Source organism: Triturus cristatus, chromosome 8 (assembly GCF_964204655.1).
Source record: "Triturus cristatus chromosome 8, aTriCri1.1, whole genome shotgun sequence".
NCBI lineage: Eukaryota > Metazoa > Chordata > Amphibia > Caudata > Salamandridae > Triturus > Triturus cristatus.
The window spans coordinates 323,474,873-323,501,576 of NC_140591.1; the positions used below are offsets into that span (position 1 = coordinate 323,474,873).

Consider the following 26,704-nt stretch of genomic DNA (forward strand, 5'->3'; position numbering starts at 1 on the left):
ACACACACCAACACACTTTTCTACATTCCACTACACCCCTCACATATAAAAATCACAGCACTCATATGCATAGGCCACAGATTCTTCACAAGTAGCCATCACACACCAGATTGGGTTTCCTGAAGAGGCGGCGAAGGCCCAAAAATAATGTTGCCATATGAGTATACTGGCAAATAAATAATAAAGTGTCGCAACTAAGGGGCATGATTCCATATTACAATGGCCATCCGTTGAATGATCTCATAATGGGGCTAAAAATCCAAGCAGACATCATCAAACAAAGGAACATTTTACAAAGGTTATTGCTTGTGATGCAAAACGGGACAAACTGAACTGTTCTTTTCGCTTCCTTGGATGTATGTGCTGGTAGTTGTATAGCGCAAACTTAGCTCAAGAGCAACAGAACAGTGAACGAGGGCATGCCCCCCTGGGACTGCAATAATTGGGAGAAGGTCAAATGTGTGCACTGTCGGGTCAGCAGAGGTGCTCTTTGATGATGTGTGTCTTCAGTTTTTTTTTTTTTAATGTAGCAGAGTTGGTACTAATAGGATATCGACATGCATTTGCAATGCAATAGGTAACGCATTTACGCGAGTTTAAGCTATTGCCTTTGTAAATGACAAAGCCTTTTATTTGTTTTAAAAACGAAAACAAAAATAAAAGGCATTGTTATTTGCAATGTCAATGCTCAAAGTAGCGTACATTTTTAAAACCAACACATAGATAAAAAGTTTGTCGTTTACAATGCCAATAGCTCAAAAGTTTGCAAATGCGAGACCTATTGCATTGCAAATGCTTGTTGTTGACTTCAGTTATTATTGATTCCTTTGTCCAAGACTGCATCATTTTCAGGTTTCTAAATCTTTTTTAGAACTTTATTGAAGCTCCAGATAACATTCTTGCCATAATTAGCACTCTTAAACCTTGCTCAACCCATTTTGACCAGTCCAACTCTTTTCTTTGCTTCCTTCCCTTTCATGGTGATTAAAAGGTACACCTCTCTTCCATTCTACACATTTATGATTGAGCTTCTACCACGGCTTGCGTATGTCTACAGTAATGATACAGCAGATCAGTTTTGAGTTGGTTTTATTCATGCATTTTTTTAATATAATGTACCTAACGGCACCAGTTTCATATGCACACACTTAACCAATCTATAACGTATTATGTAGTAATATCATGTCGTAATAAATCATTCAGATGAGTATTTGGGGAACTTCCTTTGTGTAATCCCTGGAAAACCCACGATACTCCTTCAACACTTTCACACTCCCAGACGTTCACACCGGACGAACCTGGACATAAGTACTCTTCATGTGTTTTCACTTTAGGTACAATCATGTTTGCACCCACCATTGTCAGTTTCCTATATTTGCAAATAATAACCCTCAGTGTCTTATATATCGTCCCCCTTATCCACCATAGCACACCTTTCGCCTGTTGCGTTGACGATGAAAATTAGGTCTAAATTGGTGTCCTAGTGTTGATTTAAACCCTTAAGCGTTTTTGTTTCATGTTGCAAACTGTTGGATTACATAAGAGCTTTCTTTAAACACTGACACAAAATGCATGTTATTAAAAATTCATTTTCCTTTTCAGGAAGGACGAGAAGGACTATGCTTTAAAACAAATAGAAGGTACTGGAATTTCAATGTCTGCATGCAGAGAAATAGCAGTAAGTAAATATTAAGCCTTTTTGGTCTAAACGATTTTTTAACACATCCCGACAGGCATTTATCTATCTATATTTGCATTTCAGTTCTTCTTTCTTTTTCTTTCTTTAAATTAAGTTTTTCAAACCAAGATTCAATAACGGTCACCACCATAACTGACTTCTTATATAATGGATAAAATGAGAAGAGGGATACTACAAAGCATGCATTGATTAATTACATTTCCAGCCCCGAGACGGGCCGAGTGGGTCCTTCTCACAAACCAGGGAATAGTCTGGTCTTTCTTATCGCCTGAGGTTGGGAACAATGTTATGGAAATGAGCTAAAATGATATATTTCTTCAGCGCTTCTTTGCATGGCCTGCTAGTAGTCGTAGATGTAGACATGTTTGGCTTACTTCACATGTAGAGACACAGCAGCACCTCCCAGTGAGAGCCCATTCTGTACTGAGACAGGCTTGCCTTTTGTCGTGTCACTTTCCTCAGCCACTGCTCAGGTGTTCTGTTACAAGTGTCATACCTGTGGTCGGAAAGATCTGTAGCTCAACCCATATCGTGGGTTGCAGAGTTAAGGCATGCAGTGGAGCAACAATTAAGTAGAATAAAGCAGAACAAGGTGATTGGAAAAATGGCCGCCATCTTACATATTTTTAGGTCTGACCCCACTTTCCAAGGTAGAAAAGAAAACATGTCATCGACCTGGACTAAACACAAAGTGCAGCTGGGTTAGTAAGCCCCTTAAAAGCTGTCCAAGTAAGTTAAACAGTCAAATAATTGCACTGCTATAAAGTGCAAGAAAACAATAAAATCTAGAAACCACTATAATGAAGAGTAAAATTGTAGGTGCAGAGGAGATTAGCAGTGTGTGTACTTTCCTGAACAGAATGTGGTTTACTATACCTACCACGATACTTGGACTGTCCAAATATGGCAAGACTTGCGAAGAAGCACTTAATTTTGTTAGGAAGAAAGAATATAGAGGATATTGGGCCCTTTCATGGCTGGATATTGTTGTTCCATGTAAAATTCACAGTAAACTACTCTGATAACACCATTTTGATGATTCAAGCAAACCTTGTAAACCAGAAAGATTTTGAAGCTACCTATATAATTTTCAAGAATTAAAGAGCTAAATTGGACAAAAAAAAAAGAGAAATGCTGTAACATGAGACTTGCAATTCCTGGTCAGCTGCTACACAGAATGGGGCAGTCGGAACCAACAAAACGGAATGAATAACCGTATACACATTTGCCTATTGAACCCCTGGCGCATTCATTACACCCACCGACCAGACACCTAGGATCCACTTCCTCGCAGACACCCCCCGGATCCGCCAAGACAACAGTGGAGGACGCTCCTTCTCACACCTGGTGGCCAAAACTTGGAACTACCTTCCTCTTCACCTCAGGACCACCTCATCGCTCTGGGATTCCAGGAAAGGACTCGAGACCTGGTTGTTCAAATGAACAGATCTCCACAAAGTAGAATGCAACTCCAGTGCCTTGAGACACTTAAGGGTGATTTGCTGCGCTTTTTAAATCCTGATTAATTGACTGATTGCATTTGTACTGCGGTATAATCAATGCAACGACAAAAAAAAAAGTAAAGCAAACAGTGACGCAAAAGGGTCAGACGGTTAAAAAAAAAAAATCACTCTTAAATTTAAACACTGTCATAGGCATATGGTAAAAGAAGAATTGAGTGATGGAATCTACACAAATGGGAGCAATTGGGTGAAATCTTTATGAAATGCATCAAGAAATTATTTACTTCAAACATCCAAAACTGTGAAACACATTTTACATTGAGTCCTAAAAATACAAACAAAACTCTAACCTAAAAAAGAAAAGGTAAAAACTCAGCATGCTCGCTGAAAACAAGGAAACGCATAAGACAACTTATAATATTTGTAAAACTCAGATCTGAGTGGTATAGGGAAGTAGACTAACATGAGTACCAATCAAAATCGTCAACCATCCTGTGCCCTCAGCTGAAACAAACATCACATAATGGGCTTGATCAGTTCATACCCAGTTCAAAAGCCCTAGCATGGGGAACAATTCTCAGGCACTTGAAATGGGGTGCAGCAATCCGCTTCAGTAGAAAACAGGAAACAAACAATGGTAGCAGTAACCAAAATGATCTTTTCATTTCTGTAGATGAAGACCATCAGATATCGATGATAGACTGGACCTAACCGAAGCATGTAGTGATGACATCCTAGTTTCTGATTTCTATCACTGTGTCAGTGGGTTTTGGAACTCCAAAATGTTTGAACCTTTTATGCTATTAGTGAAGCTCAAAAACCTCAAACAAATGGGTCAGTTTTCTTCCCCACTCTTTCAGGTATGAATGCCAACATTCTCTGTTGTCTTTGGGCGGTAGTAAAGCAATTACTCAAAGCATGTGCTGTCCATTCCCAAGGTGGGCCCAAAGTGTTCTTCTGCAGCTTGGCCAGCCACGACTAATGTGACCCTGTGTTAGCAATTTTCCTCACTCACCTTCTACTTACAGCACTCCCTGTGCTGGGCAAATGAGATGCCTGAGTAATAGCAGTGGGTATGATTGTTCAAAAGTGCTTTCCTGTTGGGCAAAGGTATACCTTACAAGTAGATGATGGTACTCTCCACAAATGAGTGAAATCTTGTGGAAAAAACTGGATCAGTTGGTGTCTCACCCGCTCCAAATTTCTGTTTTGCGGAGGTCCTGAATTATTCTGGTCTGCCTTGAATCCATGTACCTTTAATTGTTGACTACCAACTCTGTACTAACAGTAATGAATGAAGATATTTCAAATGAAGCTGTTTGCTGTCAATCGAGTATCTCGACTTGTACTCCAGAACCTGTATCATTCATATCTAAGACTTGGAAGTCAAATCATTGCTTGTGACACACACTTTTTTTTCTTTGATTTATATAGAGGTATTTGCTAAACCCATACCAGAGATCATATCCCAATTTTAGCCTTCGATGTCTGGAACATATGGGATTTACAAGTTTTGTTGCTTGCTTGGAAATCTTATTTCATGGCCTCTCAATTTCTGCAGTGCATAAAAACCAGTTTTAAACTTTCTAAATGTATTTATTGTATCTGAAACTGTAGTTGTGTGGATTGGATTGGGGTGTAGCTGGGTAAGGGGATTTGGTGTAGCGAATTGGGTTGGAATGGGCTAGATTGAAGTCGGGAGCATTGGAGTGGGGTAGATTGGAGTGGGGTACGTTGGAGAGGAGTAGGGTAGATTGGGGTCGGATACGTTGGAGTGGGGTAGGTTGGAGTCTGGTGGTTTGGAGTGTAGTCGAGTAGATTGGGCTGGATTGGATATGGGTGCGTTGAAGTGGAGTGTGGTCGATTGGGAAGGATTGGAGTCGGGTGCTTTGTGGTGAAGTCTGGCAGATTGGGCTGGATTGAAGTCTGGGACGTTGGAGTGGAGTTGCGTAGATTGGGCTGGTTTCGAGTGGGGTACGTTGGAGTGGATTCAAGTAGATTTGACTGGATTGTAGTTTGGTAGGTTGAAGTGGAGTCCGTAAGAGTGGGATTGGGAGTGGGATCAGGAGCTTGAGCCTGAGCCATTAGGCTGCATCTAGTGCACCCATGTGCATATGAATAATATAGAGCGCCTGAAAGCGATTTCCGTGGAATACATATTAGAATGAGGACGTAGGCATAGGTTTTAAGGAGAAATGCACAAAACTGAAGCTCTTTAAACGGACACATACTTTGTTTGTGCAACGAAGATGTGGAATACACATGAGACTGAGCGCACAGATTTTGAGGAGAAATGAATTAACTGCATCGCTGCCCAAAATTGAGGCTCTTTAAAAGCCACATATTTTGTGTTTGAAAAGGAGCAGGTGTTTACAAAATGATTATGTTGCTTAGTGCCAGCCTTGCTTGGAGCATGTGACTGAACTGCTGGTCTGGAAAGTCACACAAACACATAGTCACACAAACTGCTCGAATAGTCCGTGCCATTTGGTTCGTGCTGTAAAAGGAAGCACCCAATTCCCAAAAATTCAAGGCAACAGACCTGCTAAAAGACTGGAAGTTAAAAAGCAACCCAAAGGAGTAGCATGGAAGTGGAAATGATGGACGGAAAAATGAAAACACAAAGTACCCTGTATCACCGCGTGAGCAGCGGAAGGACACTAATCAAATGAAATCAATTAGTACTTGGTCATGGTCTGGAGAACTAAAAGAAAGTAACGTAAGGCAGGTAATGGCCATTTAGGAGGCAGCTAAAACAAATGACAAGACTGCAAAATGTAAGTAATGAGTGGGCTCCAAGACCTTAACTTTATACAATACCCTCGCAGCAACAGTGTATGTGCGCTGTTTGGTGTGACTAAAAAACTATGGACTGGAATTTGGCCCTTGGCCAAGATTATTTCATGGATTCCGCCCTCACCCTTTTTGTGAAAATTGTTTTAGGCAATCCACAGCAGCACACTGTAGTGGTAGTGCAAGCAACAAGAATGAGATTTAAGACTACTAAGCCGTTCTTAATTTCTGTCTTAAGATGGCAATTTAAGTAGCCTTTATCCTGTGTTTTAATTTAAGCTGGTCGAATTCATCAATGTTGTAAAGTTTTCTAGAATTAAATGAATTGGGATTTTTGTGAATTGGAATTTTTGTTAGGCTCTTGTGTAAGAGTTTGTGTTTCCTTATTGTCCTTTTCTTCCCTCAACAAGGTAAGGGCTTTTGAAGCCATTTTCTTTATTCCCTGTAATTGTCCTTATGCACTGCGTCCATAACACTTTTCCAGTCTGTTTTATATGCATGTTCCCCTCAGATATTTATTTGTGTGGAGTTTAGTTCCCCCCCCCCCACTCCTCCCAGTCCCCCATGGCCAGGCGAAGATGTACCTTTCCTTTTAATCCACACTCCCTTGCAAGCCGTTTTGTACCATGAACAGAGACCCATTTACGGATAATTTAAGAATGTACGTATACAGCTGGACAAAAGTAGCTATCCATGGTGCAGCAAGTGCAGTGGCATCAGGCCCCCCCTCCCCCCCAAATACAGATGATTTTTAGGTCTTGGTGAAGACATTTGCCGGCTCTATCGCCTGTCTCATATTCTTTGTCACCATTTGTCCCTGGCAGGCATGGTGTCTTCTTGTGTTTAGTCCACCTCCCAGAGCATGGACCAAGTTCTTGTAAACATCCACTGCTCCTGTTTTTATGACCTACTTTTTTCTTTCTTTCTCAGCACTCTACACAGTGCTCGTGCTTTTACCAGCTCCGTCTCCTCCCACCCTCCCTCAAGCCCCGTCCACAGGTCACTCCCTCACTACTTTTCCTTTCGTTGCTGCTTTACCTTTCCCCCACCTCCTCTCTCCATCTCTGCTTGCTCCTTTGCACCTCCCGGTGCTTGCCCCATCCAGAAATCACCCCCTCCCCAACCCAGTTGCTGCTTTAGTCTGTTTCGTTCTAGCGAGTGGTGGTGTGTTCTGCCGTTTAGTGTTCTGTTCGTGTATAGCTGACATGCTGATGGGAGCATGTGTGCATGGCCACTATTACTTGGCACACTTGTAGAGAGTGTGTTTGTTTGTTCGTTCCTTCCTTCCCAGCGCCATAATCGGCCATTGTGGCCATTACGCCACAACCTTTCTCAAGAAGACGCCACATTGTCTCCCTCGCCTCTGGCCCAGTTTCACATTTTGTGGTTACTGCCAAATTGCCTAATCTCCCCCTGGCAGCCCGCTTTTACTGTTGGTTGCCCGTCCACCTCCTACCCATTGCTGCTTGCCCCACTGAACTCCATTCCACAGATCCCCTCCTCCCCGACTATACTTTTCACTTTTTTATGTGCAGTTTTATATAGTGCCAACACCACCCAAAGGTATTGGAGCACTTTACATTAGCACCAGTTACTTTTTTGTGCTTTTTTATATAGCTCCAACACCACCTGAAGGTAGTCGAGTGCTTTACATTAACACCAGTTACTTTTCACAACACCAGTTACTTTTCACAACACCAGTTACTTTTCAAGAGGACATTGTAAACTTGGGCAAAACACTTCATCTCCCAGTGGCAACTCCCATTTGCTGTGGATTGCCTGTCCACAGCAGATTTACTGGTAGACAACTTTGCTAAAAGACATTCACATTAACAAGGCCAATAGCTTGGTCATTGCCGAGGCCTATTAGCTTTGTCAGTGCTTGTTCTTTTACCATGTCGTAGGGTGCCAGCTGGTGAAAGTCCACTGACCTTCGTTTGCGGGTTTTGGAATTCCCTATTTATTAATTAGCAAAGAGCTTTTTCGTATTTGGGTCTAAAAAGCCCATTGTTATTAAAATATTACTATAATTAACATGCCACTGGTCTGCATCTCTATGTGTCTGAATGGGTAGTGGGCCAGCATAATCATCAAGCCTAAGTATTTGTGCCTCTTTGGCAAATTGAATACCCTCCAAAGCACAGAAATGTCAAAATGACATGATTGATACCAGCACTGATGTATGTTAGATTGCAAAAGTATCCTTTGTACTGTAGACCAGCTTGGTGATTTGAGGTTATCCATCCAAGTTAAGTATGCATGGCACTGTGGCTTATTGCAACAATTAAAAGAACCTGTATCGGTAACATGTTCTTGGTGCCCTCAATTCGCATTCAGTCCCTGCTATTTCCTGGAAGAGGACTTAGCAAAACTAGTTTGAAAATATGTGTCTGTGGATATGCACTAGATTATTTCCTCCCACAATTCTCCTCCTCCTCCTCTGTGGTAACAGGAATCCTCCTGCTGCTGTACTTGGGTCTAATAACGTTTTATTTGTTTTGCAGCTGTTACGAGAACTTAAGCACCCAAATGTGATTTCTTTGCAAAAAGTGTTCCTTTCTCATGCTGACAGAAAAGTATGGCTCCTTTTTGATTATGCTGAACATGACCTATGGGTAAGTACTACCTCCGAATTCTTTTAGCTTTTCTAATAAAGCAGTTCAGTAAAGAAAGCAATTGTGTGGTGTTTCTGCCATATTGGTAGTGTAAGCAAGCATCTGAGGGTTGTGCCATCAATTAATTGACTTATCAGTTTTATTGGGGAAGGATTTGATGTACAATGCAGCCGCGGTCCGTGCAGGTAATAGCAGTGGGGCGGTGGGGACGTGTAAGGGGGCATTTCGTGGGACGATGCAGAGGGAAAACTAATTATTTATTTTACTTTTCCTAGGCATCTTGCCTTGAAATCCCCCCCCTTACACGGCCCACCGCCTCACTGCGGTTACCTGCACGCACCGCGGCTGGTACAATGTGTGAGATGTAATTCCTGTTACGTTACTTAATAGCAAAGTCAAAATTGAAAGTTGGTAAAGTGTGGACATTTATGGCAGGAACTAGAAAACCTGATTGCATAGATCCTTTTTCTAATGAAAAAGGCTACTTCGCCGAGATTGTAGGCCAGTGTCTAATGTTAAAAAGATTTTTGCAATTTAAAGCCCTATAAATGGAGTATTCATACATTAGTCTACACGTGAACCAGTTTCATTTTTGGATTCATTTCAAAGTGCTTGTATTTTATGCACTGATCCAGAATGTCATATTGGAAAGGCACCAGGGAATCAATGAGTGAGAAGTGTGAAACACATGTTCTTGATACGTTTGGTGAAATTTTGAATAAATGAACTACAAATTACAATGGCTCTACCACGCATACAGTTATATAATTTTGTTGTTTGAGTTTCTGTTACTGTCAAATTTTTATAATTTGAATGTTTTGCTTGACTGCTTAAACTTTTATATTATTATTTAATAAGCCAAAATGATGGCTAATTTAGTTTAGCACCTGCTGTAGCGGTAAATGGACCGATTTGAATGTCTGCTATGCACAGTGGGGCAGCCTGGCTAAATGAAGTAAAAGATCTGGTGTGTCTGCGTTATGATTCAGAGAGGCTTGTTGATTCTAGCAGTGGTGAGCGAAAGAAGGCATGCAGGCTCTCTGGCTGTTTTTGAATTGTACATAAATCAAAGGCTTTCTCCCTGTAAAAGGATGCATGCTGATCCAGACTATGACAGCTGGTTCAACACTGTATTGTAATTTAATTTCATAGTGCTTACTATCACCGATGGCGTGTTGAAGCCCTTTATGGTGGGTAGCACACTACTCTGTTCCCCAAAGTTAGTGGTTAACCCAGTGGTTATTAATTATTGTTGTAGAGTTGTTGGTTATTGTATTAGTCATGTGCTGTAGTAAAACTGTAACATGCCTCCATTTTCAAATGATGACATATTAAGTTAATAAGAATTGGGCTTAATTATTGGAATGAGTTGATGCAAATGGAACAAGGGGTGAATAAATAGGATGAAGGAAGTTAGATATTGTGAGATGGCAAGGAGAGATTAAACCGAATGAGAAATTGAAATTTATGGGCGTGAGATGAGTAGATAGCTTAGAATGGTTTTGGTATTGCAGGAATGGTTATTCAGAAGAAAGGTTTATGATTTGTCTATGTAAGTAATTTGTAAAGCGCAACTGTTACTCCAAGGAGTGTCCTGGTGCTTCTGTGTTAGGACCATCAGTGGGAAAGAAGAAAGGACAGGCCTAGGGGCAGGAAAAACACCAGGGCTTACGTTGTTTTCGAAACGCAGGTATCTCCTTGATACACCTGAGAGACAGTGGAAGTTTGTTCCACAGACAGGGGCCCAGGAAGGAGCGAGACCTGCCCCCTAACCATGCCTTTCTAAACCGTGGAACTTTGGCAAGACCGAGATTTTCGCAAGAGAGGGAAGTATTAAATAGCTGATTCACCAGCAGCGTAATAACCTCTGCCCGCGGGCTAAAACAAAGGAGGGACCAGGATCCAAAGGGGAGCCTGATTTGAGGCGACTTAGCGCTAGAAGAGAATCTTTTTTGGAGATGGGAGAAAAGGAATCCAAGAAGCTATCTTTACCTCTGGAGAGTGATGGAATAACATCTGGACAACTCTCTCCCACCTTCACCTTCTCTTTGCAAACCCTTACCTCTGTGCTGTAGCCCAGCAAGCAACTTTCAGCTCCAGGAGGCTAGCTTGAATAAAAGCTGTTTTTTCATGAAAGGAAAGCGCGAGTTCACACCATTCCTGGGAAGAAGGTTTATAATTAGTACCTGCATCTGAAGAGGTAAAGGACTTAACAATTGTAAAATTTTCCCTGGAGTGGTTTCCTGCGTTTAAGATTTTGTCCTCAAAGTATAGTTTTGTTGCTAATTTAATTTCTTTATGGTATTTCCTAAGTGCTTCTCTGTATTCTGCTTTTGGTTTTTGGCAGTAAGTTGCCCTCCATTGCCTCTCTATACGTTTACACTCTAGCTTTAGAATTTCGAGCGAAGGAGAGTACCAAGGACGGCACAATTTAATACGGAGTTGCTGTGTCCTTCTTTCTGGAGCAAGAGCTTGGATAGCAGTCTCAATCCAACTATCAATCCGGCTAACATCCTCGTCAGTGTTGCCGTAAAGAGGGGGTTTACCCTCTTCTAGTGTACTACATAGGACTACCGGTTGAATTTTATGGAAGGCTCTTACCATACAGGTTAAGTTGCCTTTATTAGCAGGGTGGCTCTGAACTTTGTCCATTTGAACCTAAGCATGTGGTGGTCAGACCAGAGGGATAGGGGTATCAACTTCAAGAGGTCGGGAAGAGAAAATTTGGTCTAGAGTATGACCAGCGAGATGCATAGGGGCAAAGATTGATTGGGCATGGTCCATAGCAGCCAGATTCACCAGAAGAAATTAACTTACTCTTGCGTTTGTACAATCTATGTGTAGGTTAAAATCTCCCAGCAAGATGCAATGCCCATTTTCGGGAGTTTAAGGGGTCAGAACATCACATAGAGAGGATATGAACCCTCTGGTAGGACCAGGAGGCCTGTAAAGAAGTGCCACAGATAAAGATTGCTTGGCTGAGAGGTTGACAGTGAAGCCCAAAATCTCTGCGCCTACTAATTCCATGGGGGCCAGAGTGTAGCATTCCTTGTAAATAATTGCACGTCCTCCCCCCCTCTACCCTTATCGCGATCCTTCCTCAGAATTTTAAATACGTTAGGGACTGTTTTCCAAGTATCCGGACCAGAGGAATCTCTAAGCCAAGTTTCTGTTATAAACAACGCATCAAGTTATTTGTCGCACAGTAGGTCATGCATATTATCTGCATGTTTTGGGAGGGAGCGGGAGTTGATCAAGGCCGCTACAAAAGAGGAGCTAGGGCCAAGTTGATCCATTGTAGGTTTCCTAGGGCTAGTGCAAAAATCACTTGATGTGCACTTTGTCTCAGAGAGACCAAGAGTAGGGGATAAGAGTAGTACAAGTGGAAGTTAAGGCAAAATCCCAAAGTTGTGAAGGAAGGCAAAATCCCAAAGTTGTGAAGGGCTGTAAAAGAGACGAGGAGTACCTTTTTTGATGATACCAGCATAGTGACTGGCGGTGTACTCTTTTGGGACGCTGACTAGCGCAGCCGGGCTTGCTTTTGGCACGCCGGCGGCACATCCGTACAGCATTTCAGACAAAATACATTAGGAATGTGTGAGAAAGTGGCTCTGTATATACTGTTCCTTAATAGGTACAGGGTGTACAGAGTCCACAGTCCCCCAGGGTTTGACAGAGGCTAAAGTTAGATATAACCTTACTCTCTAAAGTGGTAGCTTGGTCGAGCAGTAAGGCAGTATCGGAGGACAGTGTAAAGCATTTGTTGTACACACTCAGTCAGCAAATGGTCTCACACACTCAATAACTGAACTCTAGGCCAATGGGTTATATATAAAAAAAATATATGCTCGTTTTATTTTAGAACCAACACTTGGATTTAAAATATACTTTCTCAGAATGAGATGTTTCATATAAATACTTTTGCAATATGCAATTGACTTTGGTAAACAGTTACAAGTGGTTGCAATAGGCAACTCTATTTTAAACTCAACAATGCATTGAGCTCAATGGAAAAAACAAGTTATTTGCAACAGATTACTATTTAGTTTACTTTTGGAATTCCAGGACTGGATCCTAGATTCAGTCCTGGGTCAGTACTCGGAATCAAGTGATGAAAGTCGACTTAATTAGTGTAATGACTTTTAAACAATATTTAGCTATTTTAAAAGTTGACACTTCGAAAATATTTCAAAGAAAACAGTCAATGATTCCCTATGGAAGAAAATTCAAGTTGCAGGTACAGTATGTTCTCGTTACTTTTGTAATCCAGTACTGGGTGCCTAGACTCAGTACTGGGACCTTTATCCAAAACAGGTAAGTAATTATGTTTTCAGATATTATACGATTTTTGAAAAATATTTAAAGATTGCAGAAATTGACACTTAGAAGAAATTTCACAGAAAAACAGTCAATGATTTCCTATGGAAGAAAATTGGGTTACGGGTAAGTACAGTTGTAAGTATTTTTCAGAGTCAGTGCTGGGCACCAAGATCCAGCACTGGGAGCTCACCTAAGAGCAGGTGAGTAATTTCGTTTTCGTTACTCGGCTGATTTTTGGTGAATATTTTAAGATTTGAAAAGTCCACACTTAGAAGAAATTTCAGGAAAAAGCCAGTCAATGTTACCCTATGAGGAAAATAGAGTTATCGGTTTAAGGGTAAGTACTCGACTGGTAGAGTTGAGGTTCTGGGCATAGACTCAGGGGTCCCCCATGGTCAGGTAGGTACAGTTGGTTCACCCTCAGCGACTCTAGGGCGGCCGGGTGCAGAGAGTTAGGCCCAATGTTATCCTATGAGGGATAGGGGGGGGCCTTGGTTGGTGGCTGCTGACTGGCAAGCCACGCGGCTGTTGGAGCTGGGCTCCTGGTCACTTACTCAGGGCAAGTGGGGAAGTAGGTAGGTGTAGAGTTTTCACTGCCAGGGCCACTCTGACGGCTGGGTGCAAGGTGCTTTTGAGCCTTCGGGCGCTCAATTGATTTCAATGGGAACTCTCCGGTATAGAAAAAGACTGCAAGCTCTGGGACTAGGATTCTTCAGGTGCCACCACCACTTCGAGAGGTAAGTTGGGTAGTTGGAGGATAAGTAGGTACCCCGGGATTGGGCACAGGGGGCCGCGGGCGCCGCGTGCATGGGTGCCTTTTGGTGTGAGGAAATCTTACCCTCTGTTGATCGCGGTAGGGGGGGCACCTTGTTCTGAGGCTGCAGGCTTCTTCAGGAGTGTCGAGGGAGGTCCTTGGGTGCCGGTCTCGGGGTCACAGTCGCCGTGGGGTCGTCCTCGTGGTCTTTGTTCACTCCAGCACTGGCCAGGCTTGGCTGGCGCAGAGTGTGCTGGGTTCGCGGTTCCGGGCTGCTGCCGGGGATTAGAGGTAGGTTTTGAGTAGAGCCTCTACTCATGAGAGTCCAAGGGGCTTAGAGCCAAAAGGTAGCCAGGTCCTCCAGGGTTTGTGAGGTTGCTGGCCACGAGATGCCGGGTTGGAGCAGGAGCAGGTTCGAGGGTCGACAGGCCGGTAGGGCTGGGGCCAAAGCAGTTGGTGTCTTCCTCTTTTTAGCAGCTGCAGAGCAGGTCTTCTTTCTTCTTGCTTTTCTTTGTAGTTTTTAATCTGGAATCTGGGGAAGGAAGGTTCAGGGTGCCCCTAAATACTAGATTTAGGGGCGTTACAGGTAGGTGAAGGGCAGGGACCAATGGGTCCCTGTCCTGGGGTGGGTACACCCCCTATCCTGCCTCTCGCCTGTGGGAGGGGGGCAGTAGCCTAGTCCTGATAGGGTAGGGCTCCCCATCTTCAAGATGGCGAGAGCCCGGAGATGTGCTTCACCTCGCCTCCCCCACCTGATGGGTGGGGTTGGCAGGCTGGCACATCCCCTGTCCTTATTTCGGGTTTCCGGCCAAAGCTTCCCGCCAGAGTGGGGGGTTGCAGTGGCCTGGGGAAGCTCACAGAGGCGGCATGCCTTTGAAGCTTCCCCCTGCCCATCCTGGGGGAGGAGATTTAGCACCTCGCCCAGGATGTGCATTGTTGCAGGCCCAGGAGAGCAGGGGCTCTCCTACCCAGGGGTCCTGCAACATGTCTGCTGGGTGGCAGCCTAGGCAGCCTCAGAGCAGACGTGGATTGTAGGTTAGGTGTAAGGGGGCACCTCTAAGATGCCCTCTGGGGTGCTTGGTACATTAAATTCCACACTGGCATCAGTGTGGGTTTAATGTGCTGAGAAGTTTGATACCAAACTTCTCAGTCTTTAGTGTTGCCATTATGGTGCTGTGGAGCTAGTGTTTGACGAGCTCTCTGCACCATGTACTCTTAAATGGCAGCACTGCACTTACAGTGCTAAGGAGTGGGCCTGGGCACTGTAGGGGCACAGGGCTCCTGCGCCCACACCATTGGCATAAGGCACCCAGCTAGAGGGGTGGCTGATGTATGCCATGGCAGTGTAGGTGATGGGCATGGCACACAGGGATGTGTGTCATGTCGACTTTGTTTTTGTCTTGCACCCAAACACTCAGCCTGCAAAGGCAGTGTGTGTGTGTGTAAGGGTACAGGGCCTCTAAGAGTGGCACAAGGAGTGCTGCAGCCCTTAGAGGCCTTCCCTGGTCACAAGGCCCTGGGTACCTAGGGTACCATTTACCAGGGGCTGACATGTGGGCAGGGTTTGCCAATTTGGGTTTGGTTTGTTTTAGGGAAGGAACATAGGCCCTGGGCACCTGATTGGCAGGCGTCCAGGGCACACTCAGTCAAAGTACATTCAGCAATTCAGCAAAAAGTGGGGGCATACAATGCAAGAAAGATGGCACTTTCTCACAGGATCCAAGCGCACACTTACAGAAATGGCCATTCCATCCTTCCCCAAGGTGGAAAAATGGCCGGGCAGCCCAGTGAGAAATATCAGCAGTTCCGTCCACCCGTAATCACATGAAAATGTATGGATCTCCAGCAACCTAAGTCAGTTTCAAGACAAGTTAAATTCACCCAATTTAAAAAATAAAACAGTGTTTGCAATAAATGACTAAAGTGCTAAGTGAAATTAAAAATCAGGAAACATAAAAAGCGCATATGAGACGAACTAGAAGTGAGTCGAGACCCACTGAAGTTTTTACTACAGCCACGTTTGCGCAGTGTCCCTTACGAAATATATTGGGGATGCAAAGTAAGCTAGAGTGCTCACTTACAGAAATGGCCGCTCTAGCCGTCCCCAAGGTGGAAAAATGGCCGCTATGCACAGGCGCCTCGTGTAAGCAGCCCAGCGAGAAATATCCGCTGTTCCCTCCACCCGTAATTGCAGGAAAAAGCACGTATCCCCAGCATCCTAAGTCAGTTTCAATACAAGTTCAATTAAAATTCACACAATTGAAAAAATAAAACCGTGTTTGCAATAAATGACTAAAGTTCTAAGTGAGTTTAAAAATCAGGAAACATCAAAAGTATGGAGGGGTTGTGCCTAGTTAACTGAAAGTTAGTAAAGAGTATGGCAGGATGTACAGAAAAAGATATGGAAAAATCTGAGGCACCAAGGCATGCAGAGGATGGAGTGCAACAAATGTACCATTCAACTAGAAAGGGTGGAGAAAGAATAATCTTTCACTATAAATCAGGTTATTATCATGCAGGTATTTTTGGAATGTTGAGCTAGGATGTAGTCCGAGGAAGTATAAAGAGTAGAAATAATAGGCTACAAGTTGACTATCTGTGCGTGGGGGATACAAGTTGCTCAATCTTAGTGTTCGTGGTGTTGATACTGTGAGTTCCATTTTACATAACTGTTCAACATAATTGAAATTGTTTGAATATGTACCTTTTTTTTTTATATGGGATGGGGTATTTTTATGTGGTATGTCTGGATAGTACGTTGTTCAGGTTTGTCTGTTGAGTTGTTGAGGGGTGGATAATTGCTAGGCTTTGCAATTATCTTACCTTAATGTGTTTGATTATGAAAGAAGCATTGCTTTTTGAGCTTCATTTGGGATGTGGTTCTCTATATTAGGGATTGTTTCTTAGGCGATTCTGCTTATTTAGCTCTTCCTTGATCTTAGATTGTCCTGGAGGATTTCTGTCTGTAGGCAGGAAATGGAAACATGTGGTTTCTTTGTTGGATCACATTGGTAATAACGAGGTCTTTACCTTCAAAGATCAGAGCCACTGAAAATCATTTAGACTTCAGAAGAATGGTTGAGAATTCCAAAGTTTTGCCACTTCTACAGAGAAAGTAGTGCCACTAATGGTTTTCTTCATGTAAGCAATAATTCCAGTGTAGAATGCAAGTTCCAGGATTGGAAATATTGTGTGATTTTGCTTGAATTAATTTTGGTTCTTGCATTTATAGTTCTGTGAATAAATGCACAGTTTTTTGAAAGAGGATCTTTTTGCTACTGGGGGCCAGTGTAGAGCCCTCAGGACAATAGACATGTGGGTTTGTGTGTTTACATTCAGAAGCAGCCTTGCTCCTGAGTTTTTGGATGCTTCAAAACTTTCAGGAAATCCATGATGTGGAAAGATGAACGGAAGTGTTTTCACTTTGTAGAAGGTTGATTGGGACAGTCTGCCCACCTGAGTTATCATGGAAAGTGCAAAGTCAAAGAAAGTTCTAAGATTATCCATGTGTGTGCCTTTTTTTGGCAGAGGTCCCAGCTTATCTGGACAGAGGGCTATAGGTCCTAGTTTTCCAGTCATTGCAAGTCAGTATTTCAGTTTTTAAGGCATTCAGTTTGATGTGATTCCACGTCATCCGTTGATGTATGGCTACGAGGCAGATATTACGTTTTGATTTTCTTTTGTCGTTGGAGCTTTTCAGTTTGAGAATTCTGTGTGTCATTAGTATAGTTGTAGCAGCTGTTTTAGAAATTATTGTAAAGATTTATTAATTTCATATAAATATCCATGTTAAAGAGTAGAGGTGTGATGATGGATCCTTGTGGATCTTCTGATTTACACAGTAACTGTGTGAAGAGAGAGGCATTGTGTGAAGCAGGTATGATCTGTTGTTTAAATAAGAGGAAATCAAGTTGAGGGCGATGACCTCTATGCAATTTTTATCAGTCTAAGAAGTTAAATGCCCTAGTGTACTGTGTCAAAAGCACCTGAAAGGTCCATGAGTAGTAATGCAGCAAAACCATTTTTGTCAACTGTATTTTTAGGTCATCCCAGGTTGTGATTAGAGCAGATTCAGTCCCTCTCCGAGGACGGAATCCTGTTGGCCAGACTGAGAATAGTTTGTTTTGATCTATGAATTTTGAGATTTGGTGAAAGACTGCTCCTCTCATCATTTTGCTAAGGAAAGGCACTTTGAAGATTGCTTTGTAACTATTAAGGTTCCGAAGGTCCAAGTTGGTGTTTTTTAAGTAGTGGACATGTGCATGCCTTCCTTCTTATCTCTAGGAAAGTTTATGCTTTTAAGGAGTTGTTGCGATAATTTCAGAATGCGATAGATGCTGATGTTGATTGAAGTATGGTTTTGAAATAAGTGGAGGTTACGGGTCCGAAGGGCAGCTGGCTAGTGTGGCTAGCTTTTATGTGTTTCAATTATGAGGGTGTCATTTCTTAGAAGGCTGATGTAGATAGAAGGGGAGTATCTACTGTGATTGTTGTTTTCTACATACTATGGGAGCTGTTGTTGGTTTTTAGATAAGCATCCAGGGTGCCTGCTTTGTTTTGATAGTACGTTGCTAGTTTATTGCAGAAGATTTGTGAAAATGGAGTGAAGATTTGACAGCTCCCTGGATTGCGAGATGGCATCAAAATAATAATGGACTTCCTTGGATGGGAATTTTGCATAGTTCATTTTGGTTGAGTAGTGGATTTATTTGTCCTTTATATCTGTAAATACTGTTGTCTGTGTTAACACGTTTTGTCTTGTGTGTTCTTGTACCTGAGCCATCGGCACTGACGTGTTGAAAGTTCTCTTTACTTTTTTTTTCAGCTCTTCAAGGGCCTTCCTTTTTTTGCTGGTTTCAGAGTTTTTCTTGAGATCGATATTCTAAAGGCTGTGGACATCAATTCACAGGTGTTGAGTTGCGGACGGGCTCCCGCCTTCCCGTCTTTTAGGGTCAATAGGGTGGCAGCACCAGTTGCAGAACCAAATGGATGACATAGGAAATTTATAAACTTGTAATAATATTTCGTATAAAAATGCATATTGCATAAATTGGTTGTAAAAGCTGGAATACGGATTTTGGGGCACTACATTGGTGTTCCTATTAGTGTTAAAGCTTCCATGTTGCAGCACCCAGGATAATCTGCTGCCTGGCGCAATACCTATAAGGTCCCAAGGGCAAGACCGATTGCATTGCAAATGCTTGTTTCTCTTTATAACCTATTCTCTTTGGAAGAAAGGGGACGTGGGTGGGGGGGATGATATCTTCATGCAGTACTTGGGCTCTGTCTTTTCTCAACCAGGTTTCCATGATAAGTAGTATGCCTGGTTCTGTATCAGTCAGTATGTCAGATGTTTTATGTACTTTTTCTTATTCCACATGCACTCATAAGCAAACAATTTAGATGTGAAAGTTTTCTTTTGTGGAAGGGAGTTATGTGTCTGGGTTATCACTTATCTTATTTCTTGTGGTGCTTTTAACTGTGTGGTTACTATTGGGTAAGGTTTGTTCTTTGTGTATATGGGAAGGTGAGGAGGTTGGAAGTACTGCATGACTGATGGTGATGGGATTGTGGCATTCCCCCCATTCTGTGTCCTCCTCAAGCGAGTCAGATTCTGTTTGTAAGGGAGTTATGGGTTTAGGATTTTGTTTGGCTGAAGAGTTAAAACAGAGTTGAGTTCTGTTGTGATGTAGTATGGGTGATGTGAAGTTTGTGTGATTGGTATTGTAGTCCTTTATTTGTTGAAAGTGGAAAGGCTATGATTAAAAAGGTGGTGAGACTTTTTCTGTATTAATGAACCCTGGTAAAATAAAATAGGCAGCCCCACCTGCAAGCAGGATAATGATTATGCTCTCTGTAGCCTTGGTTCAGGGCTATGAAGGATTTGATTTGTTTAAACTTTTATCCTTGACCAGAGCCAGGAGGATTTTAATTGCTTTCCCTCTTTACCCAAGGTGGTTGGCATTATTGTCCAGCACCTTCCATCACGAACAGGGAACTGGGGAATGGTTATTAGTTCGCTACCCCATCCCACTTTATCAGAGGGCGGGTTGGAGGATATCTCTGGATCCCTCAAATTTGTGCATGAGCATTACAGTTGCTCCCTATCCCCCCCCCTTCCACCATGTTCAACAGTCTGTAGGGAATTGATGCTCTCTGCTCCCTACCTTTCCTAGGGGCAAAAAACATATAGTTAACCTAGACCCTTAACTTATCTATTTCCTGTATTTTAACATGTTGTTTTGTAGGCACAATTCAACTGCCTTCTTTCTGAAGAAAAGGTGTATTTAGTGTATGTCTGCTTGTATGAGTCTGTTAAAGTGTAAAAATGTAAAAGCAGAGACAGCAGCCTCTAAATCTATCTAGTACTGAATTTTTAGCATGAATTTAAAAAGGAAATACGTGGGCCGCACAGCCCCATGCAGAGAATAACAGCACTGTGCCTTTAAGGATTCAGGACTTGGAGGGGCCACTTTTGGTACTTGTGTGGCAGTTCTTGTTTCAACTCAGCAGTCAGGTTCCGTTGACACTGAGCTCTATGCCTATTTACCTAGCTTTGTTTTGTGAACTAAATCCAGTCGGATTCTTTTTAGTTCAGTTGCCATTTAACATAGTTGATTCACTTTCTGAATATTTTTGGAGGGTTTTATGACGTATTAGGTATATTTTCTTCCCTCCACACCATGCCTTCACTGTTCTGTGAAATGCTCACCCCATGGCCAGTGCATAATCTGACTGTCAAATAGATATACAGTGTATTAATGACCATTCTGATTAAAAATGACTATGGGGTCCTTGTGAGACCACGAGGGCCTAAGATTGAGAGCTAAGGAACATTTTGGAACCTCCTCCAAGTCTGCTGCTGTGGAATTCCATCCCAAGGAGATGCTCCACTTATGCACTATCCCAGGGGTTTCTGGCCACTCCAAGGAAGTGTAATAGGCTAGAGTTTTATAGCATCTAGACGCCGGGATAGCACCTAAGAATAGTATAGTTAGTTTCCTGGAATACATTTCAATGTCATTTTTATAAGCTATCAAATAGTTAACATTTTGTATAGAGTTGTTTCTGTGATTCTTAAGCAGAGAACTGAGCACAGAGCAAGGCAGGACTTGCCACTGTGACATTCCAGTGAACTTACATAAAAAGGTTCTATAGCAGCAGTAGGAGATAAATGGCATGTTGGCAGTTACCTAAACATTGTGACTGTATATGGAATTATTGTTTCTATTCTAGCAGAACTTAAGACGATATGTCTATTTATGACTAATTCACCTCGTTTGAGATGACGGCTACCAACCCCTCCTGTCTGAGGGAGGCAGTTTTGCTTGCATAGTGGTGGAAAACACCTGTAAGGTAGCTTTCACAAAACATAGGTAGAACTGAGTATGTTCTGTAAAGGACAGTTGCCAGCTTTTACCTATTAAAGACTGCAGCTCTCTCTCTTGATATGGATGTGCAGGCAGGCACTCAAAGGTCATATCACCACTCCAGCTATTCGTCCTCAGGCGCACAGATGATTTGATGTTTGGTGCAGGAGCACAAGGCACATCAATCCCCATTCCCATTAAACCTCAAAGTACTTGAGGCTAAAGGAACATCACCATCTTCTGCCTAAAGGCTTTCCACGTTAAGAACATCAGCGTTGAAGATCAGGCGGCCATCTGATCGAACTGCAGGGGAAACCTCATTGAAGCCATCAACTTCAAACTGATTTTCCTGCTACTCAGAATTTTCTGTACAGAATCTGTGCTTCTTCCTAGTACCTCTGAAAATGGATCTTTGTTGAGGATTTACATGGAAAATCCCCCAACCAAGAGCAGACCTTGCAGAAGATTAGAATTGTGCCTTCTCCTGAGACAACCTCCAAAAAGCAAGAGAGACACTGTTTTCCGTTCACAACGGAAAGTATTCAGTGTTCATGTATTCATTAAAGATTCCCATGATGGAGAAGCAGGTTTAGATGCAAGAAACCTCCTCCCCTGCCATCCACACACTTACAGTGACACATTCCTATGGAGGTGAGAAACAAAAAAACAAATGGGATACAGCTTTGCATTGTCCATCCACTCCAGGCCAGGGCCGTGTTGATGATTAATTGAACATTTTGGTATTTACTTGTCGCTCACACCTATTGTCTCTCTCCTTTCCAGCCTCCTCTCTGGTTTCAAATATACTTTGCATAATGTTATACTCTATTATTAGAGTTGGTTCCAGTTGCTAAACATAACTAGTCTGTGACTTGTTACTACTACAGTCCCCTTTCACATAGACAGCCCCAATATACTCCGTCTATTTTTTATTCATATACACTCGCACTCACTCACTCTCTCTCATACTCATAAGATAGATGGGAGTAGAGATAGGAGGTGACATACTGGCATAAGGGCAGGGGGGGGCCTGGTTGTAGCTGGCTGACTGTAAACTCAGGGTTGTATACCTTCTTTTTTTTTATTTTATTTTTTTAAATGGTGATGAGATGCCCTCTTATCTGTCCCAGCTATGTAGGAAAATCCCTTGTCTAAAATACAGTCCTCACAAGGTGTGTTAATGGTACTTATTTATGTGTTTACGGAGAAAATGAAAATGCAGCTTCGACATGAATGGAAAGAAATGAAGGCTGTGAAATGGTTCTTTAATTTAGGTAAACATGAAAAGAGACCTTTTTATTCACAGTAAATGTTGACACTCATTCCAGGTCATTAGCAATGGCCTATCAATTTAGATACTGGTGATCTGTTTTTTCTAGGGAATAAATGCCCTTGATAAAGTATAGACTACATAACATGGATAATACACAATTGTGTTTTTTGTTCAGAAGAAATCTTATACCTAAACAATTGTGTGATTTCGTGCTATCATGAAGTATGGGGAAGTTGTGAAATGTCCTGCAGGAGGCCCTCAAGTATTTGTTGCTTGTAAAGAATGAAAATGTAAATCCTGTATATTTTTTCATTAGTGAATAATAACATTTTTCCTTCTTTTTCAGCATATAATTAAGTTTCACAGAGCTTCTAAAGCAAACAAAAAGCCTGTACAGTTACCCCGGGGAATGGTGAAGTCCCTGTTGTATCAAATTCTAGATGGTATTCACTACTTGCATGCCAACTGGGTGTTACACAGGGATTTGGTAAGTTGATATGAAGGGGAATCGTGTTTTGGGGATGTTTGAATCATGTCAGGGCTATAGGGGAGATTCTGAGAACCTCTTCCCATAGCTAAATAGTTGTACTGTATTTTTCTTTTATGCTTCTATGCTTCATTCCAGGACCGATTTGTGTTTCAGCGATATCCTGGTTAATCCAAACAAATTCCAGAGCAAATAAGTGTGTGCTGTGTTTATGATCCAAAAATGCACTTTATAACAGGCTTTGTCAGTGTCTCCCTCGACATTTGCCACACATCATTCTGCCGCATTTTTGCTTCGCCACAGCAAACACCTTAGTGCTGTGCTTCCTCTAAAAATAGTTGCCGTCTGCTGTAATCTCGGACTCTCTCCCAGTCTTGGTCCTGGGAGGGTGAGATGTTGATTCTTTCCTTTTAATGTTGCTGTGCTTCTGCCAGTGGTCAGGAATCCAAAAGATTGTTTTTGGATAATGGCCTGGTTGGCTGTAGGGATTCTTAAGCTGCCATCCTGCCTAGCATCCAAGTCCTCAGAAGTGACGTGGTTTCATAAAGGTTGTTTTGCCTCATCTTTGACACCTTGAGCACCGGGATAGTCCTCAGAGGGAATGTCTGGTGTTGTGAAACAGCCTAACTATTCAACTGTTACTGTTGAAGAAATGAAGAATATAAATTAAGCCCAACATCAAGTTTTAGCAAAAGTGAAAAATCTAGTAAGGCAGAGAGTTGTTAATAAGTAAAAAAGTTATGATGAATTCACTGTGCGAAACAATGGGGCTAAAATTGTCCACACACAAGCATTGGGGAAAGTCGAAATACTTCGCAAAAATAGTCTCTGTTTCCAAGTCTTTTACGCGGGGATAGCACAAGAAATCAAAATCAGGCTGAATAGTTGATGGCCTGACTTCGGCCACTAACCTTAAACTGTTGACTGCGGGTTGTGTACTAAACTCATTTGTTTCACAGACCAAATACAAACCTTGCAGAGGCACATTCCTTGAAATTTGTGTTATGAGACTATGCCATTTATATACATTTCATGGTGGCTTAAAGGCTCGTGTTGGGGAAGTGGCGATAGGAGAGATCAGTTGTGTTTATTCACCACGGGCATCCTTGTAGCTCCTCGAACCACATTTAGTGAGAGCCACTTCTGCTCAAGAAACACTGTTTTGAGCTACTTGCAAATTGAATCCCTGCAAAATAGTGACTACATATGTTAATATTACATTATGAACACTTTAAACCGGAGAGGTTAACTAGGATAAATTACAGGAGAAAACTCACCCGTATTCAATGAATCCACCTGTCTAATTAACCCCTTCCCCGCTCATGACGGAACCGCTCCGTCATGAGCCACGGTTGCCGTGTGCTCATGACGGAACGGTTCCGTCATGCCACGCCCGTTGGCGGCCGCTCCGCCCACGCGGCGCTGTTTCCCCGCCTGTGCGGGGGGACAACGCAACTGGGCGGAGTCATGACGGAACCGTTCCGTCATGAGCACAGCTCAACCGTGGCTCATGACGGAGCGGCTCCGTCATGAGCACAGCGCCACCGCGCTGCCCCCCCGCACCCCCCAGCGCCGCGGCGGAATTCCCGCCGCGGCGAAGGGGTTAAATAACAACTAAAGCATCACTTGCCCTCTGGCACAAAGGGCATTGGGGGTGTGGGGATAGCCAATGCTTGTGGCGAGCCTTGACACTAGGCATAATTTCATGAGAGCAACATTGTTTATTATGGAGCACACAATGATACAGGCACACACATAAATATGCACACAAACACACATGAAGCACGTTATTCTTCTCCGCTCTGGATCCATACCCTGCTGTTTTCAGCTCTTGGCTGATCTTGCACCCAACTAATACATTTTCACTCTCTTCTATTATTCTACCCCCCTGTTGGTCAGTATTGAGCGTTGCTCAGGTGTACGGCAGGTGTCTTCGTTCATGGCCCATCGTTCACACAGCTGGTGCGACAGATGGACCAGGGCCTACAACATGGCCTTTCTCCTTTCGACTTAGCTAGATTGAGAATGGAGACAGATGGCCATGCGGCAGACACCGTAGTCCAGCACAGTGCATATATGAGTATTATCATAAAACCTTGCCATTGGGTTTGCTTACTGTCACTCTGAGTGTCTTGAGATGGGCAGTGCTGCCTTCTTTTAAATACACAGACTCGGCTTAGCTTCATCTCTGATAGCTAGTTTCAGGGTGCTGGTGAGCTACCAGTGGCTCCCGAGCTTCTTATTGGAGATCCCTGCCATGGACTGGCCAACAGTAAGTATCTGTGACCCACTAAAAACGTTTGGAACCTACACAGGGTAGAGCACACGGAGCTGAAGATGCAGGCAAACATCTATTTTATATCTCAGAATCTGCACAATTCTAACTTAATTCTGCTGTTGCGTAGGGTGTGATACAGAAGGGGTACCTGATGTTGGATTGTTAAATTATGCTTGATGTGTGCATAATCTGATCACAGCCTTCATAAATGGTAATCTTGCAGAATTCAAAACACATTGGCTACTGCACGTTTGTTTCTTTTTTGATAAAGTTGGGAATTTTGTGCAGTTTTATTTGGGATGTTTCGATACCAAATTTGGAACCTGGTGACTGTCATTCTTATTCTGGTCTCGGCACTTGACCAAATGTTAGAATTCTTGAATAATGCAGAATGTATTTAAATTCCTTTCTCTTGAATTACGACTACTTGGACTGTGCTTGGATAAGCACATGCAAATTCTCTGATGACATTCAAAATATGATACTCGGGCTCCTCCTTTCTTAATCAGATTACTATAACATAATATATACAGGCCCTTAGAAGAAAGTAATACAGAAGCTGGAGAGACTACAAAATCATGCAGCAACACTCTGCCAAAACCTTAAGAAATCAGACCACTTCCTGGATGCCTGTAAAGAACCACCACCAGAGGATTTCGTTTTTGATGGTGTGTCCCATTTCTAACATCCATATTGGTAGAGCCCCGACTGTTGGACTTCCCTCTCATTATAGGCAGGGTCATAAAATCAGATCTAGAAAGTCTCAACAATGCTCTTTTTTTCTAGATTCAAGGTTCAGTAATACAGGGGAAACCGCATCGTCTTACTGGATCGCAACTAGGTCAGCCTTTATTGCCATCATTTTATCTCGAGGACCTCCCGGCCCCCCTATGATAAGAGAAGGTTCCCAAACACTTGCAACTTCTGCCAGCCCACCTCACTGTAAAAAACTTGACTCCTGGCACATCTCCTGTTTCACATTCTTAACATTAGCTGGTGGAGTAGTAATTAAACCTTTACCTTATTTTTTCCTAGATTGGCTGCAATCACTGCTGTGTATTAAGAAAGTCCCATAGACCAGCAAGAGACTAAACTAAAGATTCTGTTTAATGTCCTTTTGTTGCTACTATGTGAGATGCATACGCATTTTTCTCCAAACCATTGTGCACAGAGGGCAAGGTTGTGTGTGTGAGTCGTTTCTTTCTAGAGTTTAGAGGTTTTTGCAGCTGCTTTTGATGACTGGGCTTCTCTTTTTTTTCTCTTTCAGTGCTGTTTTTGCCGATAGTTTGTTTTGTTTTAGGCCCTCTGGTTTAAGTTTCTTACCCTGTGTCAATTCGTCCTTTGTCCTAGTAAACATTTATTCTGATTGGATATCAGAGAAGTGCCTTATAGCTTACGATGTGTGATCCTTTGCTAAATTTGTGGCCACCTCACTGTTGTAAGTGGGTTCATCTAGGCCTGTGCAGAATGCTGGGATAAATGCTGTTAAAAAGATAAATTCCTGAGTGGATTTGAACTCGACTTGCAAAAAGCTCTTTCTGCACATCCCCCAATTTGTGTATATTTGACGTGTGCAAAGTGCTTATTTGTTCTTTGACGGCTGCATTTACTACATCTTTCTAATTTGCTTGCTGCAACCACCTTGCTCAAGC

The 26,704-nt window shown here is 42.6% G+C and overlaps 1 protein-coding gene across 1 annotated transcript in view; it reads left to right on the forward strand.

Moving 5' to 3' along the window:
* The window catches only part of CDK8 (cyclin dependent kinase 8), a 218,225-nt gene that overhangs the window by 55,775 nt on the left and 135,746 nt on the right, over nucleotides 1-26,704 (forward strand). Inside the window, exons 2-4 of the mRNA XM_085621614.1 lie at nucleotides 1,603-1,678; nucleotides 8,460-8,570; nucleotides 22,634-22,774. Coding sequence (XP_085477740.1) covers nucleotides 1,603-1,678; nucleotides 8,460-8,570; nucleotides 22,634-22,774 — 328 coding nt within the window. The remainder of the gene's footprint in view (nucleotides 1-1,602; nucleotides 1,679-8,459; nucleotides 8,571-22,633; nucleotides 22,775-26,704) is intronic.